The sequence below is a fragment of the Procambarus clarkii genome, chromosome 14 (genome assembly GCF_040958095.1).
Source record: "Procambarus clarkii isolate CNS0578487 chromosome 14, FALCON_Pclarkii_2.0, whole genome shotgun sequence".
Taxonomy (NCBI): Eukaryota; Metazoa; Arthropoda; class Malacostraca; order Decapoda; family Cambaridae; genus Procambarus; species Procambarus clarkii.
In genome coordinates, this window is record NC_091163.1 from 38,563,994 (window position 1) to 38,585,061 (window position 21,068).

The 21,068-nt window shown below is 51.2% G+C and overlaps 1 protein-coding gene across 3 annotated transcripts in view; it reads right to left on the reverse strand.

Moving 5' to 3' along the window:
• The window catches only part of mtd (TLD domain-containing protein mustard), a 228,667-nt gene that overhangs the window by 185,582 nt on the left and 22,017 nt on the right, over positions 1-21,068 (reverse strand). For all 3 annotated transcript variants that reach the window (XM_069324511.1, XM_045762679.2, XM_069324510.1), the window contains exon 2: positions 10,691-10,779. In XM_069324511.1, the coding sequence (XP_069180612.1) occupies positions 10,691-10,779 (89 nt within the window). The remainder of the gene's footprint in view (positions 1-10,690; positions 10,780-21,068) is intronic.

Here is a 21,068-nt window from a genome sequence, read left to right on the forward strand (position 1 = left end):
ATGAGTTTCCGTGAATGCCCCAAATATTGAGTTTGACTCTAATAGGAGGCCATTTATGAACTTAACTTTATTTCTTGACTTTGGCTTTAAACCTTGAATGTTTGCAAATATGAATGATTGTCCATATTGTGTGTCACTTCTGGAAGGTTTTGGTAGTTCTCCCTCCTCTCTACCCTGACCCAGGGTGTGTCCTCTCTACCCTGACCCAGGGTGTGTTCTCTCTACCCTGACCCAGGGTGTGTCCTCTCTACCCTGACCCAGGGTGTGTTCTCTCTACCCTGACCCAGGGTGTGTTCTCTCCACCCTGACCCAGGGTGTGTTCTCTCTACCCTGACCCAGGGTGTGTTCTCTCTACCCTGACCCAGGGTGTGTCCTCTCTACCCTGACCCAGGGTGTGTTCTCTCTACCCTGACCCAGGGTGTGTTCTCTCCACCCTGACCCAGGGTGTGTTCTCTCTACCCTGACCCAGGGTGTGTTCTCTCTACCCTGACCCAGGGTGTGTCCTCTCTACCCTGACCCAGGGTGTGTTCTCTCTACCCTGACCCAGGGTGTGTTCTCTCCACCCTGACCCAGGGTGTGTTCTCTCTACCCTGACCCAGGGTGTGTTCTCTCCACCCTGACCCAGGGTGTGTTCTCTCCACCCTGACCCAGGGTGTGTTCTCTCCACCCTGACCCAGGGTGTGTTCTCTCCACCCTGACCCAGGGTGTGTTCTCTCCACCCTGACCCAGGGTGTGTTCTCTCTACCCTGACCCAGGGTGTGTTCTCTCCACCCTGACCCAGGGTGTGTTCTCTCCACCCTGACCCAGGGTGTGTTCTCTCTACCCTGACCCAGGGTGTGTTCTCTCTACCCTGACCAAGGGTGTGTTCTCTCTACCCTGACCCAGGGTGTGTTCTCTCTACCCTGACCCAGGGTGTGTTCTCTTTACCCTGACCCAGGGTGTGTTCTCTCTACCCTGACCCAGGGTGTGTTCTCTCAACCCTGACCCAGGGTGTGTTCTCTCTACCCTGACCCAGGGTGTGTTCTCTCTACCCTGACCCAGGGTGTGTTCTCTTTACCCTGACCCAGGGTGTGTTCTCTCTACCCTGACCCAGGGTGTGTTCTCTTTACCCTGACCCAGGGTGTGTTCTCTCTACCCTGACCCAGGGTGTGTTCTCTCAACCCTGACCCAGGGTGTGTTCTCTCAACCCTGACCCAGGGTGTGTTCTCTCAACCCTGACCCAGGGTGTGTTCTCTCCACCCTGACCCAGGGTGTGTTCTCTCCACCCTGACCCAGGGTGTGTTCTCTCAACCCTGACCCAGGGTGTGTTCTCTCAACCCTGACCCAGGGTGTGTTCTCTCTACCCTGACCCAGGGTGTGTTCTCTCTACCCTGACCCAGGGTGTGTTCTCTCTACCCTGACCCAGGGTGTGTTCTCTCTACCCTGACCCAGGGTGTGTTCTCTCTACCCTGACCCAGGGTGTGTTCTCTCTACCCTGACCCAGGGTGTGTTCTCTCTACCCTGACCCAGGGTGTGTTCTCTCTACCCTGACCCAGGGTGTGTTCTCTCTACCCTGACCCAGGGTGTGTTCTCTCAACCCTGACCCAGGGTGTGTTCTCTCTACCCTGACCCAGGGTGTGTCCTCTCTACCCTGACCCAGGGTGTGTCCTCTCTACCCTGACCCAGGGTGTGTTCTCTCTACCCTGACCCAGGGTGTGTTCTCTCTACCCTGACCCAGGGTGTGTTCTCTCTACCCTGACCCAGGGTGTGTTCTCTCTACCCTGACCCAGGGTGTGTTCTCTCTACCCTGACCCAGGGTGTGTTCTCTCCACCCTGACCCAGGGTGTGTCCTCTCTACCCTGACCCAGGGTGTGTCCTCTCTACCCTGACCCAGGGTGTGTTCTCTCTACCCTGACCCAGGGTGTGTTCTCTCTACCCTGACCCAGGGTGTGTCCTCTCTACCCTGACCCAGGGTGTGTTCTCTCTACCCTGACCCAGGGTGTGTCCTCTCTACCCTGACCCAGGGTGTGTTCTCTCTACCCTGACCCAGGGTGTGTTCTCTCTACACTGACCCAGGGTGTGTCCTCTCTACCCTGACCCAGGGTGTGTTCTCTCTACCCTGACCCAGGGTGTGTCCTCTCTACCCTGACCCAGGGTGTGTTCTCTCTACCCTGACCCAGGGTGTGTCCTCTCGACCCTGACCCAGGGTGTGTTCTCTCTACCCTGACCCAGGGTGTGTTCTCTCTACCCTGACCCAGGGTGTGTTCTCTCTACCCTGACCCAGGGTGTGTTGTTGTGGCAATGGTTTGTCCAGTTTTGGTAGTGGTACTGGGGAGTGTGGTAGTCTCTGTGTAGTTGGGGAGTGTGGTAGTCTCTGTGTAGTTGGGGGGTGTGGTAGTGTCTGTGTAGTTGGGGAGTGTGGTAGTGTCTGTGTAGTTGGGGAGTGTGGTAGTGTCTGTGTAGTTGGGGAGTGTGGTAGTGTCTGTGTAGTTGGGGAGTGTGGTAGTGTCTGTGTAGTTGGGGGGGTGTGGTAGTCTCTGTGTAGTTGGGGGAGTGTGGTAGTCTCTGTGTAGTTGGGGGTGTGGTAGTGTCTGTGTAGTTGGGGGGTGTGGTAGTCTCTGTGTAGTTGGGGGGTGTGGTAGTCTCTGTGTAGTTGGGGGGTGTGGTAGTCTCTGTGTAGTTGGGGTGTGTGGTAGTCTCTGTGTAGTTGGGGGGTGTGGTAGTCTCTGTGTAGTTGGGGGGTGTGGTAGTCTCTGTGTAGTTGGGGTGTGTGGTAGTCTCTGTGTAGTTGGGGTGTGTGGTAGTCTCTGTGTAGTTGGGGGGTGTGGTAGTCTCTGTGTAGTTGGGGAGTGTGGTAGTCTCTGTGTAGTTGGGGTGTGTGGTAGTCTCTGTGTAGTTGGGGGGTGTAGTATGTGTGGGCTTGATGACGAACCGTAGTCCAGTCTTGGACATTTCCCCCTCTCCATCCGTTCTCCTGCCACGTTTCTGCCTGTCTGTTTCTCCCTCTGGTTCTGCTTGCCTCTAAAAAAATTTCAGGGCTATTATATTGGACTTCCTATCTTATATAGCGCTGTGTACCTCTCACGTGGACATCAGGGCAATGAAGATCGTAGCATTTCCTCTCATTCCCTGAGAGTTTGCATAGCTTAGGGTGAAAATATCTACACTCTGTATCAAAACGACATCTGCCTTTCCCTAACCAGTTTCAGCATTTCCGTGGGTGCATGACTGAGCATTCCGTGCCTCTGGGCCCATATCTACACTGTCCTTTTGCATAATACCTGCAAATATTTTCATCTGTGATTGTATTATTCTTGTTTGTACCCGTGCACGACTTGGCTACCTCTGTGTTTTTTGTTCCAACTTTCTCGTTTCTGCATTCATTCTCGGTATTGCCCTTATCTTTCTCCTTGTTGCTTTCGTCTTTCTCATTTGTGTTCTCATTCGTCTCATTGTTTCTCTCCTTATTCATATCACCAGTTTGCTCTACACTATTGCCGTCATTTTTGTGTACCTCGACGCTATGTCCTTCTACATTGCTACTTTGACTCTCTAAATTCTCAGTCCCTGGGTTGTGCTCTGAGTTGGTTGCTGTCTTTATATACTCTGCATATATTTCTGGTAGTTTTTGTGTGAACTGTAGCCTGTGTACTTCAGGAATGTTATTCATTAGTTTGGTAATGTTTTCCCACATCTGTCTGTCACTGTGACAGATCCAGGAGTTACCTTCTCTGTTTGTACATTGTGTAGGTAATCCTGTACAACTCGGGTGAAATCTTATGTTACAAATGTTACATATAATGCCTACAACACTCTTCCGAAGTGGCTTAAAGCATCGTACAAGTGGCAGGATGAACAACCCAGCGGGTTTTCTTCCTATTGGGGAGTGTTGTACATGCTGCTATGGCGGTGTGTCCACTCACAGGATGAGTGGCGCTGCCCAATACTGTCACTATGGCGGTGTGTCCACCCACAGGATGAGTGACGCTGCCCAATACTGTCACTATGGCGGTGTGTCCACTCACAGGATGAGTGGCGCTGCCCAATACTGTCACTATGGCGGTGTGTCCACTCACAGGATGAGTGACGCTGCCCAATACTGTCACTATGGCGGTGTGTCCACTCACAGGATGAGTGGCGCTGCCCAATACTGTCACTATGGCGGTGTGTCCACTCACAGGATGAGTGGCGCTGCCCAATACTGTCACTATGGCGGTGTGTCCACTCACAGGATGAGTGGCGCTGCCCAATACTGTCACTATGGTGGTGTGTCCACTCACAGGATGAGTGACGCTGCCCAATACTGTCACTATGGCGGTGTGTCCACTCACAGGATGAGTGACGCTGCCCAATACTGTCACTATGGCGGTGTGTCCACTCACAGGATGAGTGGCGCTGCCCAATACTGTCACTATGGCGGTGTGTCCACCCACAGGATGAGTGGCGCTGCCCAATACTGTCACTATGGCGGTGTGTCCACTCACAGGATGAGTGGCGCTGCCCAATACTGTCACTATGGCGGTGTGTCCACTCACAGGATGAGTGACGCTGCCCAATACTGTCACTATGGCGGTGTGTCCACTCACAGGATGAGTGGCGCTGCCCAATACTGTCACTATGGCGGTGTGTCCACTCACAGGATGAGTGACGCTGCCCAATACTGTCACTATGGCGGTGTGTCCACTCACAGGATGAGTGACGCTGCCCAATACTGTCACTATGGCGGTGTGTCCACTCACAGGATGAGTGACGCTGCCCAATACTGTCACTATGGCGGTGTGTCCACTCACAGGATGAGTGGCGCTGCCCAATACTGTCACTATGGCGGTGTGTCCACCCACAGGATGAGTGACGCTGCCCAATACTGTCACTATGGCGGTGTGTCTACCCACAGGATGAGTGACGCTGCCCAATACTGTCACTATGGCGGTGTGTCCACTCACAGGATGGGTGACGCTGCCCAATACTGTCACTATGGCAGTGTGTCCACTCACAGGATGAGTGGCGCTGCCCAATACTGTCACTATGGCGGTGTGTCCACTCACAGGATGAGTGACGCTGCCCAATACTGTCACTATGGCGGTGTGTCCACTCACAGGATGAGTGGCGCTGCCCAGTACTGTCATAATGGCGGTGTGTCCACCCACAGGATGAGTGGCGCTGCCCAATACTGTCACTATGGCGGTGTATCCACTCACAGCATGAGTGACGCTGCCCAATACTGTCACTATGGCGGTGTGTCCACTCACAGCATGAGTGACGCTGCCCAATACTGTCACTATGGCGGTGTGTCCACTCACAGGATGAGTGACGCTGCCCAATACTGTCACTATGGCGGTGTGTCCACTCACAGGATGAGTGGCGCTGCCCAATACTGTCACTATGGCGGTGTGTCCACTCACAGGATGAGTGGCGCTGCCCAGTACTGTCACTATGGCGGTGTGTCCACTCACAGGATGAGTGACACTGCCCAATACTGTCACTATGGCGGTGTGTCCACTCACAGGATGAGTGGCGCTGCCCAATACTGTTACTATGGCGGTGTGTCCACCCACAGGATGAGTGGCGCTGCCCAATACTGTCACTATGGCGGTGTGTCCACTCACAGGATGAGTGACGCTGCCCAATACTGTCACTATGGCGGTGTGTCCACCCACAAGATGAGTGGCGCTGCCCAATACTGTCACTATGGCGGTGTGTCCACTCACAGGATGAGTGGCGCTGCCCAATACTGTCACTATGGCGGTGTGTCCACTCACAGGATGAGTGGCGCTGCCCAATACTGTCACTATGGCGGTGTGTCCACTCACAGGATGAGTGGCGCTGCCCAATACTGTCACTATGGCGGTGTGTCCACTCACAGGATGAGTGACGCTGCCCAATACTGTCACTATGGCGGTGTGTCCACTCACAGGATGAGTGGCGCTGCCCAATACTGTCACTATGGCGGTGTGTCCACTCACAGGATGAGTGGCGCTGCCCAATACTGTCACTATGGCGGTGTGTCCACCCACAAGATGAGTGGCGCTGCCCAATACTGTCACTATGGCGGTGTGTCCACTCACAGGATGAGTGACGCTGCCCAATACTGTCACTATGGCGGTGTGTCCACTCACAGGATGAGTGGCGCTGCCCAATACTGTCACTATGGCGGTGTGTCCACTCACAGGATGAGTGACGCTGCCCAATACTGTCACTATGGCGGTGTGTCCACTCACAGGATGAGTGGCGCTGCCCAATAAACTCGCCCCTCGGGGCAAAATTTAAAATTTAATTTAAGCATCCCCCACACGCCTCCATGTTGGGTTGTGGTGTAATGTCTGTCTGTTCCAATATTTTTGTATTTATTGTCGATTTAACTCTTGCTGACTTTAGTAATTTTACTATTTATAATATAATATGAAAATAATGATAGTATTATATGCATCTATATATAATGTGTATACAGTATATTTATAATATTATACATGTTTATTTGTTGAACTTTATGAGGGGTACTTATCGCCTGGTGGTCCCAGTGGGGTATACAGTTAACCGCTGTTTGTCTCACAGGTCGGGGACAGGATGCCACCCGTTGCCAGATCACGTAGTCCCATGACCCCGGTGGCACTGTCCCCCACGTGGTCCCATGAGCCAGGTGGCACTGTCCCCCACGTGGTCCCATGACCCCCCATGGCACTGTCCCCCACGTGGTCCTATGACCCCGTGGCACTGTCCCCCACGTGGTCCTATGACCCCGTGGCACTGTCCCCCACGTGGTCCCATGACCCCGTTGCACTGTCCCCCACATGGTCCTATGACCCCGTGGCACTGTCCCCCACGTGGTCCCATGACCCCCCGTGGCACTGTCCACGACGTGGTCCCATGACCCCCCGTGGCACTGTCCACGACGTGGTCCTATGACCCCGTGGCACTGTCCCCCACGTGGTCCTATGACCCCGTTGCACTGTCCCCCACGTGGTCCTATGACCCCGTGGCACTGTCCCCCACGTGGTCCCATGACCCAGGTGGCACTGTCCCCCACGTGGTCCTATGACCCCGTGGCACTGTCCCCCACGTGGTCCCATGTCCGAGGTGGCACTGTCCCCCACGTGGTCCCATGAGCCAGGTGGCACTGTCCCCCACGTGGTCCCATGAGCCAGGTGGCACTGTCCCCCACGTGGTCCCACGTTTCATCCGAGTATTTTCACATAGTGCCACGACACGCCAGTTCCCGCCCCTCACTTTCTTTTGTTTGGCTAGTTTATTGTGCACCCCATACCCATCCTGTGAGCGGTAGCGCAAAAAGCATTACAGAGGGCACAAAAGGTCTTTATCAGACCTCATCTTAGATTATTACATAAACAATTTCATCTATCCTTCACACCTTATAGTTACAATGTCAGTTACAGAGAAAGTGTTATTACAAGAGCTACATATTTACAGTAAGTCATTATACATTAATGGTAGGTCTTATCGCTAATACATAATAGTTTGACCAATGGGGATATTACAGTCATAGGGGAGCTTCTGTTTATTATTAGTCTTTTCAATAGGGGGGGAGGGGAACCGGTCGGCCGAGCGGATAGCACGCTGGACTTACGATCCTGTGGTCCTGGGTTCGATCCCAGGCGCCGGCGAGAAACAATGGGCAGAGTTTCTTTCACCCTATGCCCCTGTTACCTAGCAGTAAAATAGGTACCTGGGTGTTAGTCAGCTGTCACGGGCTGCTTCCTGGGGGTGGAGGCCTGGTCGAGGACCGGGCCGCGGGGACACTAAAAAGCCCCGAAATCATCTCAAGATAACGTCAAGAATACACTACTTGTTTCTTAATCTCATATGTCGTTTATCTACTGGAAGCGAAATATGGATACTGTGCAAGGATTTCAGGTATTTTATCCATGGTGATAAGATAGGTTGCCATATCATACAGAGTGAGCTTAGATTTATCTCTAAATGGCTCAAGTTTACTACAATCCAAGATATAGTGTTCGAGTGTGTGTCCCTGTCTTTGTCCACACACTTTACTTCATCTAGATCCCTATACAAGCCGAACTGCCAGAGATACTTGTAGCCAAGTCTTATACGAGCTGTGACAACATCTGTTAGTCTACTGACTTTGTTACTTGCCCCATACACATGTTTTACTTCATACATTTCATCGTGATGAACAATGGACCTGCTAGTTCCAGTTTGCACAGTTCTACTTTCTTCAAATCCATCCAGGAGTTCTCGTCTAATGACACTTTTAAGGGACCTATTTGATAACTCAAGATTCCGTTCAATACTGTCTTTATTTACTGCAGCCTTAGCAAGGGAGGCCTGGTCGACGACCGGGCCGCGGGGACACTAAGCCCCGGAAGCACCTCAAGGCAAGGGCGTCAACTTTGTCATGTTCCAGCATGCCAATGTGAGAAGGAATCCACAACATTTTTATATTTACCCTCTTGCTAAGTATTCTTATATATCTACGTCTAGCTTCCAAGACAAGCACGTTATTACTTGATTGTAAACTGTTTATTGCTCGTAGTGAGGAAAGGAAGTCGGAAATAATTAAGCTGTCTACTTCAGTGTGGTACTTACCTAGTTGTGCTTTCGGGGGTTGAGCTCTGGCTCTTTGGTCCCGCCTCTCAACTGTCAATCAACTGGTGTACAGGTTCCTGAGCCCCAATAATTACGGTGTTGCCAACTCTGCTTGCACTGTGGAGGCCCAGGTACTAATTCCTCACTCCTTCATCCTATACCTGGTAGTATACCACCAGGTATACCTGGAGTATACCTGATGTATACCATGTGTTTAACTGGTGTATACCTGAAGCGGTTGAGTATACCCTGGTCAGCCTCCCGCGAGCCCCCCATAGAACGACCCCCCCCCCGTCATCTCCCGGGCCGGGGACAGGCAGCCGGATGTTGACAATCTCCAGGCCTGAGGACAGTCTGATAAAGCCCAGGGCTCCTGTAAACTGTTTGTGTTGTGCTGGGGGCTAGGGCTGGGGGCTAGTGCTGGGGGCTAGGGCTGGGGGCTAGGGTTGGGGGCTAGGGCTGGGGGCTAGGGCTGGGGGCTAATGCTGGGGGCTAGTGCTGGGGGCTAGTGCTGGGGGCTAGTGCTGGGGGGCTAGGGCTGGGGGCTAGGGCTGGGGGCTAGTGCTGGGGGCTAGTGCTGGGGGCTGGAGCTAGTGCTGGGGGCTGGAGCTAGTGCTGGGGGCTAGTGCTGAGGGCTAGTGCTGGGGGCTAGGGCTGGGGGCTAGTGCTGGGGGCTAGGGCTGGGGGCTAGTGCAGGGGGCTGGGGGCTAGTGCTTGGGGCTAGTGCTGGGGGCTAGGGCTGGGGGCTAGGGCTGGGGGCTAGTGCTGGGGGCTGGGGGCTAGGGGCTGGGGGCTAGTGCTTGGGGCTAGTGCTGGGGGCTGGGGGCTAGGGCTGGGGGCTAGTGCTTGGGGCTAGTGCTGGGGGCTGGGGGCTAGGGCTGGGGGCAAGGGCTGGGGGCTAGTGCTGAGGGCTTGTGCTGGGGGCTAGTGTTGGGGGCTAGTGCTGGGGGCTAGGGCTGGGGGCTAGTGCTGGGGCTAGTGCTGGGGGCTAGTGTTGGGGCTAGTGCTGGGGGCTAGTGTTGGGGGCTAGTGCTGGGGGCTAGTGCTGGGGGCTAGTGCTGGGGGCTAGGGCTGGGGGCTAGTGCTGGGGCTAGTGCTGGGGGCTAGTGCTGGGGGCTAGGGCTGGGGGCTAGTGCTTGGGGCTGGGGGCTAGTGCTTGGGGCTAGTGCTGGGGGCTGGGGGCTAGTGCTGGAGGCTAGTGCTGGGGGCTAGGGCTGGGGGCTAGTGCTGGGGGCTAGTGCTTGGGGCTAGTGCTGGGGGGCTAGCGCTGGGGGCAAGTGCTGGGGGCTAGGGCTGGGGGCTAGTGCTGGGGCTAGTGCTGGGGGCTAGTGCTGGGGGCTAGGGCTGGGGGCTAGGGCTGGAGGCTAGGGCTGGGGGCTAGTGCTGGGGGCTAGTGCTGGGGGCTAGGGCTGGGGGCTAGTGCTGGGGCTAGGGGCTAGAGCTGGGGGCTAGGGCTGGGGGCTAGTGCTGGGGGCAAGGGCTGGGGGCTAGGGCTTGGGGCCAGGGCTGGGGGCTAGGGCTAGGGCTGGGGGCTGGGGGCTAGGGCTGGAGGCTAGTTCTTGGGGCTAGTGCTGGAGGCTAGGGCTGGGGGCTAGGGCTGGGAGCTAGTGCTGGGGGCTAGGGCTGGGGGCTAGGGCTGGGGGCTAGGGCTGGAAGCTAGGGCGGAGGCTAGCGCTGTGGGCTAGGGCTGTGGGGTAGGGCTGGGGGCTAGTGCTGGCGGCTTGTGCTGGCGGCTAGGGCTGGGGGCTAGGGCTGTGGGCTAGTGCTGGGGGCTAGGGCTGGGGGCTAGTGCTGGGGGCTAGGGCTTGGGGCTAGGGCTGGGAGCTAGTGCTGGGGGCTGGGGCTGGGGGCTAGGGCTGGGGGCTAGGGCTGGAAGCTAGGGCGGGGGCTAGGGCTGGAAGCTAGGGCGGGGGCTAGCGTTGTGGGCTAGGGCTGGGGGGTAGGGCTGGCGGCTTGTGCTGGCGGCTAGGGCTGGGGGCTAGGGCTGGGGGCTAGGGCTGGGGGCTAGTGCTGGGGGCTAGGGCTGGGCAAACAGTCACCACACTGGTGTGTCCCAGCAACAGTCACCACACTGGTGTGTGTCCCAGCAACAGTGCCAGCAACAGTGCCAGCAACAGTGCCAGCAACAGTGCCAGCAACAGGTACTCACAGTATAGGTCATGGAAGGCAGCGGTGGATGGCTCATCCCGCCAACCTTCTCACCAGGACAGATGTTCTCCTTGCTGCCATCGAGCGCCTCTGAAACACCACAACACAATACTGTCAGTACAAATTATCCGTAAAAAACATCTTTGCTCACAAAAATCTTTGCTTTGGTTTCTATCTATTTATAACTCATAATGTGTCAGTCTGCTCGAGATCAGACGCTTGGGGCAAGTCACACCCAACTTTGCACCTTGATTCCTGCAGGGTCCGTGCCATTCATGGTCGAGTCAATTGAAATTCATCAAACTGGCCTTAAGGCTGAGAGTCATAGACTATTACATGAGTCAGTAGTGGTAACAAGAGTAGTTTACTGACATTAATAACAAGATGGGAACACAGAATGTTGTTTAGACAAGCATCTGGACTTTTTCTTATAACATTTTGTTTGGTCCATAACAGAACATCGAGTAATGTTAGGTCAGTAGGGTCAATACTATCTCTGGGGTCAATACTATCACTGGGGCCAATACTATCTCTGGGGTCAATACTATCTCTGGGGTCAATATTATCACTGTGGTCAATACTATCACTGTGGTCAATATTATCACTGGGGTCAATACTAACGCTGGGGTCAATACTATCACTGGGGTCAATACTATCACTGGGGTCAATACTATCTCTGGGGTCAATATTATCACTGGGGTCAATACTATCACTGTGGTCAATACTATCACTGTGGTCAATATTATCACTGGGGTCAATACTAACGCTGGGGTCAATACTATCACTGGGGTCAATACTATCACTGGGGTCAATACTAACGCTGGGGTCAATACTAACGCTGGGGTCAATACTATCACTGGGGTCAATACTAACGCTGGGGTCAATACTATCACTGGGGTCAATACTAACGCTGGGGTCAATACTATCACTGGGGTCAATACTAACGCTGGGGTCAATACTATCACTGGGGTCAATACTATCACTGGGGTCAACACTAACACTGGGGTCAATACTATCACTGGGGTCAATACTATCACTGGGGTCAATACTAACGCTGGGGTCAATACTATCACTGGTGTCAATACTATCACTGGGGTCAACACTAACACTGGGGTCAATACTAACGCTGGGGTCAATACTATCACTGGGGTCAATACTATTACTGGGGTCAATACTATTACTGGGGTCAATACTATCACTGGGGTCAATACTATCACTGGGGTCAATACTATCACTGTGGTCAATACTATCACTGGGGTCATTACTATTACTGGGGTCAATACTAACGCTGGGGTCAATACTATCACTGGGGTCAATACTATCACTGGGGTCAATACTATCACTGGGGTCAATACTAACGCTGGGGTCAATACTATCACTGGGGTCAATACTATCACTGGGGTCAATACTATCACTGGGGTCAATACTATCACTGGGGTCAATACTATCACTGGGGTCAATACTAACGCTGGGGTCAATACTATCACTGGGGTCAATACTATCACTGGGGTCAATACTAACGCTGGGGTCAATACTATCACTGGGGTCAATACTATCACTGGGGTCAATACTAACGCTGGGGTCAATACTATCACTGGGGTCAATACTATCACTGGGGTCAATACTAACGCTGGGGTCAATACTATCACTGGTGTCAATACTATCACTGGGGTCAACACTAACACTGGGGTCAATACTAACGCTGGGGTCAATACTATCACTGGGGTCAATACTATTACTGGGGTCAATACTATCACTGGGGTCAATACTATCACTGGGGTCAATACTATCACTGTGGTCAATACTATCACTGGGGTCATTACTATTACTGGGGTCAATACTAACGCTGGGGTCAATACTATCACTGGGGTCAATACTATCACTGGGGTCAATACTAACGCTGGGGTCAATACTATCACTGGGGTCAATACTAACGCTGGGGTCAATGCTATCACTGGGGTCAATATTATCACTGGGGTCAATACTAACGCTGGGGTCAATACTATCACTGGGATCAATACTATCACTGGGGTCAATACTAACACTGGGGTCAATACTAACGCTGGGGTCAATACTATCACTGGGGTCAATACTATCACTGGGGTCAACACTAACACTGGGGTCAACACTAACACTGGGGGTCAACACTAACACTGGGGGACAACACTAACACTGGGGTCAACACTAACACTGGGGGTCAACACTAACACTGGGGGTCAACACTAACACTGGGGTCAATACTATCACTGGGGTCAATCCTAACGCTGGGGTCAATACTATCACTGGGGTCAATACTAACGCTGGGGTCAATACTATCACTGGGGTCAATACTAACGCTGGGGTCAATACTATCACTGGGGTCAATACTAACGCTGGGGTCAATACTATCACTGGGGTCAATACTATCACTGGGGTCAATACTAACGCTGGGGTCAATACTATCACTGGGGTCAATACTATCACTGGGGTCAATACTAACGCTGGGGTCAATACTATCACTGGGGTCAATACTATCACTGGGGTCAATACTATCACTGGGGTCAATACTAACGCTGGGGTCAATACTATCACTGGGGTCAATACTATCACTGGGGTCAATACTAACGCTGGGGTCAATACTATCACTGATGTCAATACTATCACTGGGGTCAACACTAACACTGGGGTCAATACTAACGCTGGGGTCAATACTATCACTGGGGTCAATACTATTACTGGGGTCAATACTATTACTGGGGTCAATACTATCACTGGGGTCAATACTATCACTGGGGTCAATACTATCACTGTGGTCAATACTATCACTGGGGTCATTACTATTACTGGGGTCAATACTAACGCTGGGATCAATACTATCACTGGGATCAATACTATCACTGGGGTCAATACTAACGCTGGGGTCAATACTATCACTGGGGTCAATGCTAACGCTGGGGTCAATGCTATCACTGGGGTCAATATTATCACTGGGGTCAATACTAACGCTGGGGTCAATACTATCACTGGGATCAATACTATCACTGGGGTCAATACTAACACTGGGGTCAATACTAACGCTGGGGTCAATACTATCACTGGGGTCAATACTATCACTGGGGTCAACACTAACACTGGGGTCAACACTAACACTGGGGGTCAACACTAACACTGGGGGACAACACTAACACTGGGGTCAACACTAACACTGGGGGTCAACACTAACACTGGGGGTCAACACTAACACTGGGGTCAATACTATCACTGGGGTCAATCCTAACGCTGGGGTCAATACTATCACTGGGGTCAATACTAACGCTGGGGTCAATACTATCACTGGGGTCAATACTAACGCTGGGGTCAATACTATCACTGGGGTCAATACTATCACTGGGGTCAATACTATCACTGGGGTCAATACTATCACTGGGGTCAATACTATCACTGGGGTCAATACTAACGCTGGGATCAATACTATCACTGGGGTCAATGCTATCACTGGGGTCAAGACTATCACTGGGGTCAACACTAACACTGGGGTCAATACTAACACTGGGGTCAACACTAACACTGGGGTCAACACTAACAATGAGGACAACACTAACACTGGGGTCAACACTAACACTGGGGGTCAATACTAACACTGGGGTCAATACTAACACTGGGGTCAATACTAACACTGGGGGTCAACACTAACACTGGAGGACAACACTAACACTGGGGGACAACACTAACACTGGGGGACAACACTAACACTGGGGTCAACACTAACACTGGGGACAACACTAACAATGGGGACAACACTAACACTGGGGTCAACACTAACACTGGGGACAACACTAACACTGGGGTCAACACTAACACTGGGGACAACACTAACACTGGGGTCAACACTAACACTGGGGGACAACACTAACACTGGGGGACAACACTAACACTGGGGTCAACACTAACACTGGGTACAACACTAACACTGGGGACAACACTAACACTGGGGTCAACACTAACACTGGGGGTCAATACTAACACTGGGGTCAACACTAACAATGGGGACAACACTAACAATGGGGACAACACTAACAATGGGGACAACACTAACACTGGGGTCAACACTAACACTGGGGGACAACACTAACACTGGGGACAACACTAACACTGGGGACAACACTAACACTGGGGTCAACACTAACACTGGGGGACAACACTAACACTGGGGACAACACTAACACTGGGGACAACACTAACACTGGGGGACAACACTAACACTGGGGACAACACTAACACTGGGGTCAACACTAACACTGGGGGTCAATACTAATATTGGGGTCAATACTAACAATGGGGACAACACTAACAATGAACCAGCAACATAAAGGACATCAATAAACTCTTTAACAAGGAACTACCAGCAATTACATGACAATAAAAACATTAAGAAACCACAACACTCAGTAATAAACATTAAGAAACCACAACACTCAGTAATAAACATTAAGAAACCACAACACTCAGTAATAAACATTAAGAAACCACAACACTCGGTAATAAACATTAAGAAACCACAACACTCAGTAATAAACATTAAGAAACCACAACACTCGGTAATAAACATTAAGAAACCACAACACTCAGTAATAAACATTAAGAAACCACAACACTCAGTAATAAACATTAAGAAACCACAACACTCAGTAATAAACATTAAGAAACCACAACACTCAGTAATAAACATTAAGAAACCACAACACTCAGTAATAAACATTAAGAAACCACAACACTCAGTAATAAACATTAAGAAACCACAACACTCAGTAATAAACATTAAGAAACCACAACACTCAGTAATAAACATTAAGAAACCACAACACTCAGTAATAAACATTAAGAAACCACAACACTCAGTAATAAACATTAAGAAACCACAACACTCAGTAATAAACATTAAGAAACCACAACACTCAGTAATAAACATTTAAGAAAAGAGACACACACAAATAAATCATTACAAGGTAAAGTGAATGTATTACCTGTTATCTATATAAAATAATAATAATTATATGATATTAAGTACATATTTCTCAGTCTCTTCTAAACAGGTTGAGAGATGGTCGGCTGTTAAGAACATTTGGGACGTCATTAGACAATTTGGGACCCTTAATTTGTAAGGCATTTCTGGTATGGTTGAGTCTCACTCAAGGAATATCAAAGATATATTTCTTCATCGTGTGGGGACTATTGCAGCACTCTGGGAAGCCCTTCAGGTCAGGATTGGCATCGCAATTCAGAGTTTTGTAGATATAGTTAACGCTTGAGAGCATGTGCAGAGACTTAATAGTTAACATGTTCAAGGGTTTTGGTAAGGGAGCAGAGTTGTGTCTGGGACTGTAGTTTGCGATTGTTATAATTGCTGATTTGTGTTGAGTAATTACGGGTTGGGGGTAATTAAGGGTGGTGGTTCCCCAGGCACAGATACCATAGGTGACATATGGATAAATGAGTGAATAACACAGAGTAACTATGGCAGGGCGAGGAACATAGTATCTGACTTTGGGAGAGAATGTCTTCTGTCTTAGAAACATTTTTGGTAAGATATCTTGTATATGGCGATGGAACTTGAGTTCGTTGTCGTTGTGAACACCAAGGAACTTCCCATCTACTCTGCTACAAATTTAGGTCTTAATAATTCTTAGATTGATTTGATTGTTGGACTTATTACCAAACAAAATGTAAAATGTCTAGTCTATGTTAAGGGCAAGTTTGTTAACAGTCAACCAGAAGTGGACTTGATTAAGTTCAGTATTCATCATGTCATCTAGAGTAAGTGGGACAGCATGTCAGAACATGAAGGTCGTATCATCAGCAAATAGAAATGCCTCCAAATGTTGTGTGGTATTTGGAGGATCATTAATATACATGAGAAAGAGGAGAGGACCAAATATACTACCCTGAGGAACGCCCGTGTTAACTGTGAGAGTGGGAGATGTTGCATCATTCCCTCCAACACACTGCTGCCTCTCACTGAGGAATGTTGCATCATTCCCTCCAACACACTGCTGCCTCTCACTGAGGAATGTTGCATCATTCCCTCCAACACACTGCTGCCTCTCACTGAGGAATGTTGCATCATTCCCTCCAACACACTGCTGCCTCTCACTGAGGAAAGATTGCAAGTACTGAAGGTAGTGCCCTCTGTCTCCAGAGTGTGGGACGTTGAGGAGAAGGTCATTGTGGTCAAAAGCCTCCCGTAGGTCAACAGACCTATGATGTACTCACTTTTGTCAAGAGCTGCATGGATTAGGTTCAGCATATTTACAAGAGCATCATTGGTACTCAAGCCACATTGGTCAGAACTAACACTATAGTGCTCATGGAGAAAGAAAGAGAGCTGTGTGTAAATGAGTGTCTCGAAGATATTGGACAAGGTGGGAAGGATCAATATTGGTCTAAAAAGATTAATTTCAGTGAGATCTCCACTCTTATAGACTGGAATGACTTTAGCCATATTAAGAGCCGCTGGGAAGGCTCAGAGCTGCAGTGATGTATTATAGAGCAACGCTATTGTAGCAGCACAAGACCTTGAGGCCTTTTTATAGACTAAGAGATTAGAGTTGGTATCTCAGAAAGGTTACAGGGTTTAGTTTTAAGTGCCATGATAATGCCAATAATATCTGAGGAGTTGGCTGGGGGGACAGGTAGACTGAGGATAGCTACCAGATAGGTAGTGGCTCACATGTGCTCACATGGATGCTGGCATATCATTGACAAGGGAGGCGCCAATGGAAGAAAACCAACTATTAAATTTAGAGGCCGTGTCAGCGGCTGATAACATTCCATCACTATCAGCCAGCAATAGTTTTTTCTAATCTAAGTTCTTCTCTGACCCCTAATATAAGGGACATGGTGCTCTATGTTTGGGTCATGTTACCTTCTATAACATTAACATGATTTACAGAGTGAGAGCGATAGTCTTGGCTCTTGTTATCATGTTAGAGAGCAGTGAGGTGTACTGGGGCTCTCTGGGGACCATCCCAGAGCCGTACCCGGGGCTGGCTGGTAGAAGCAACCCGTTCTCGCAAATTTAATAAGTCAATATTGACTTATTATATATGTGCATAGGTGACATACTAAACATAATAGTTTCCCTTGAAAAGCTTCATTGAAAACACCGACCTTACCTAACCTACTTAGTATGTTAAAATAAGCATCTTATAGCTTCGTAATTACAATTATTACCTAACCTATAATAGGTATAGGTTAGGTAATAATTGTAATTACGAAGCAATAAGATGCTTATCTTAAGATACTAACAAGGTTAGGTAAGGTCGGTGTTTTCTATGAATCTTTTTAAGGGTATCTATTATGTTTAGTATATCACCTATGCACGTAGTTAATAAGTCAATATTGACTTTACGAATTTGCGAGAACGGGTTGGGTAGAAGAGACAACTGACTAAGGTGCTGAAGAGGAGAGTAACCAGCGAGTTAACCGAGCCTCCATTACTTATCATACTGTTGTACCTTGTTGTTAGTGCAACCCGTTTTCTTAAAAATAACGTCACTCTTGGCTCGTGTGCGCGCTATGGCCAAATTTGGATGTAATTTGAAACGAAATCGACTCACAAAAGTGACGTACTGTTCCGTTTTCTGTTTGAGTCGTCCGGCTTACTCGGAAAGGTTAGGAGAGGAAACTTTCAATTAACGTTTTTTATAACGTTTTGGACACACCAGTGTTGCTGCCTCACACATCTGACAGTGTGGTTGCTTCACACACCTGCCAGTGTGGCTGCCTCACACACCTGACAGTGTGGCTGCCTCACACACCTGACAGTGTGGCTGCCTCACACACCTGACAGTGTGGCTGCCTCACACACCTGACAGTGTGGCTGCCTCACACACCTGACAGTGTGGCTGCCTCACACACCTGACAGTGTGGCTGCATCACACACCTGACAGTGTGGCTGCCTCACACACCTGACAGTGTGGCTGCCTCACACACCTGACAGTGTGGCTGCCTCACACACCTGACAGTGTGGCTGCCTCACACACCTGACAGTGTGGCTGCCTCACACACCTGACAGTGTGGCTGCCTCACACACCTGACAGTGTGGCTGCCTCACACACCTGACAGTGTGGCTGCCTCACACACCTGACAGTGTGGCTGCCTCACACACCTGACAGTGTGGCTGCCTCACACACCTGACAGTGTGGCTGCCTCACACACCTGACAGTGTGGCTGCCTCTCACACCTGACAGTGTGGCTGCCTCACACACCTGACAGTGTGGCTGCCTCACACACCTGACAGTGTGGCTGCCTCACACACCTGACAGTGTGGCTGCCTCACACACCTGACAGTGTGGCTGCCTCACACACCTGACAGTGTGGCTGCCTCACACACCTGACAGTGTGGCTGCCTCACACACCTGACAGTGTGGCTGCCTCACACACCTGACAGTGTGGCTGCCTCACACACCTGACAGTGTGGCTGCCTCACACACCTGACAGTGTGGCTGCCTCACACACCTGACAGTGTGGCTGCCTCACACACCTGACAGTGTGGCTGCCTCACACACCTGACAGTGTGGCTGCCTCACACACCTGACACTGTGGTTGCCTCACACACCTGACAGTGTGGCTGCCTCACACACCTGACAGTGTGGCTGCCTCACACACCTGACAGTGTGGCTGCCTCACACACCTGACAGTGTGGCTGCCTCACACACCTGACAGTGTGGCTGCCTCACACACCTGACAGTGTGGCTGCCTCACACACCTGACAGTGTGGCTGCCTCACACACCTGACAGTGTGGCTGCCTCACACACCTGACAGTGTGGCTGCCTCACACACCTGACAGTGTGGCTGCCTCACACACCTGACAGTGTGGCTGCCTCACACACCTGACAGTGTGGCTGCCTCACACACCTGACAGTGTGGCTGCCTCACACACCTGACAGTGTGGCTGCCTCACACACCTGACAGTGTGGCTGCCTCACACACCTGACAGTGTGGCTGCCTCACACACCTGACAGTGTGGCTGCCTCACACACCTGACAGTGTGGCTGCCTCACACACCTGACAGTGTGGCTGCCTCACACACCTGACAGTGTGGCTGCCTCACACACCTGACAGTGTGGCTGCCTCACACACCTGACAGTGTGGCTGCCTCACACACCTGACAGTGTGGCTGCCTCACACACCTGACAGTGTGGCTGCCTCACACACCTGACAGTGTGGCTGCCTCACACACCTGACACTGTGGCTGCCTCACACACCTGACACTGTGGCTGCCGCACACACCTGACAGTGGCTGCCTCACACACCTGACAGTGTGGTTGCTTCACACACCTGACAGTGTGGCTGCCTCACACACCTGACAGTGTGGCTGCCTCACACACCTGACAGTGTGGCTGCCTCACACACCTGACAGTGTGGCTGCCTCACACACCTGACAGTGTGGCTGCCTCACACACCTGACAGTGTGGCTGCCTCACACACCTGACAGTGTGGCTGCCTCACACACCTGACAGTGTGGCTGCCTCACACACCTGACAGTGTGGCTGCCTCACACACCTGACAGTGTGGCTGCCTCACACACCTGACAGTGTGGCTGCCTCACACACCTGACAGTGTGGCTGCCTCACACACCTGACAGTGTGGCTGCCTCACACACCTGACAGTGTGGCTGCCTCACACACCTGACAGTGTGGCTGCCTCACACACCTGACAGTGGCTGCCTCACACACCTGACAGTGTGGTTGCTTCACACACCTGACAGTGTGGCTGCCTCACACACCTGACAGTGTGGCTGCCTCACACACTTGACAATGTGGCTGCCTCACACACTTGACAGTGTGGCTGCCTCACAGGGGGGGGGGGCGGGGAACGTTCTGGAACTCGTAAGAAAGAATGATACGCCTTTAATACACCAGCGTCCACACGCACGCACACACGCACGCACACACACACACGCGCACACACACACACACCCTCGCGCACGCACACACACACCCTCACGCACGCACACACACCTGATTGGGGACCTGATAGCTGATTGAACAGCACTCTGGACTCGTAATCCTAGGGGACCATCGATCCCCGGTCGAGGCAGAAACAAATAAGCAGACTTTCTTTCATCCTGATGCCCCTTGTTACCCAGCAGTAAATTGGTACCTGGGAGTTAGACAGCTGCTACGGAGCTGCGTCTTGATGTGTGTGTGTGTGTGTGTGGGGGGGGGGGAGGAAATACTTAGTAGTTAGTAACAGTTGATTAATTGGCAGTTGAGAGGCGGGACCAAAGAGCCAGAGCTCAACTCCCGTCAGCACTACTAGGTGAGTAAACCAGGAAGAGAAGCCACACTAACCCATGCAACCCGTTCTCGCAAATTTAATAAGTCAATATTGACTT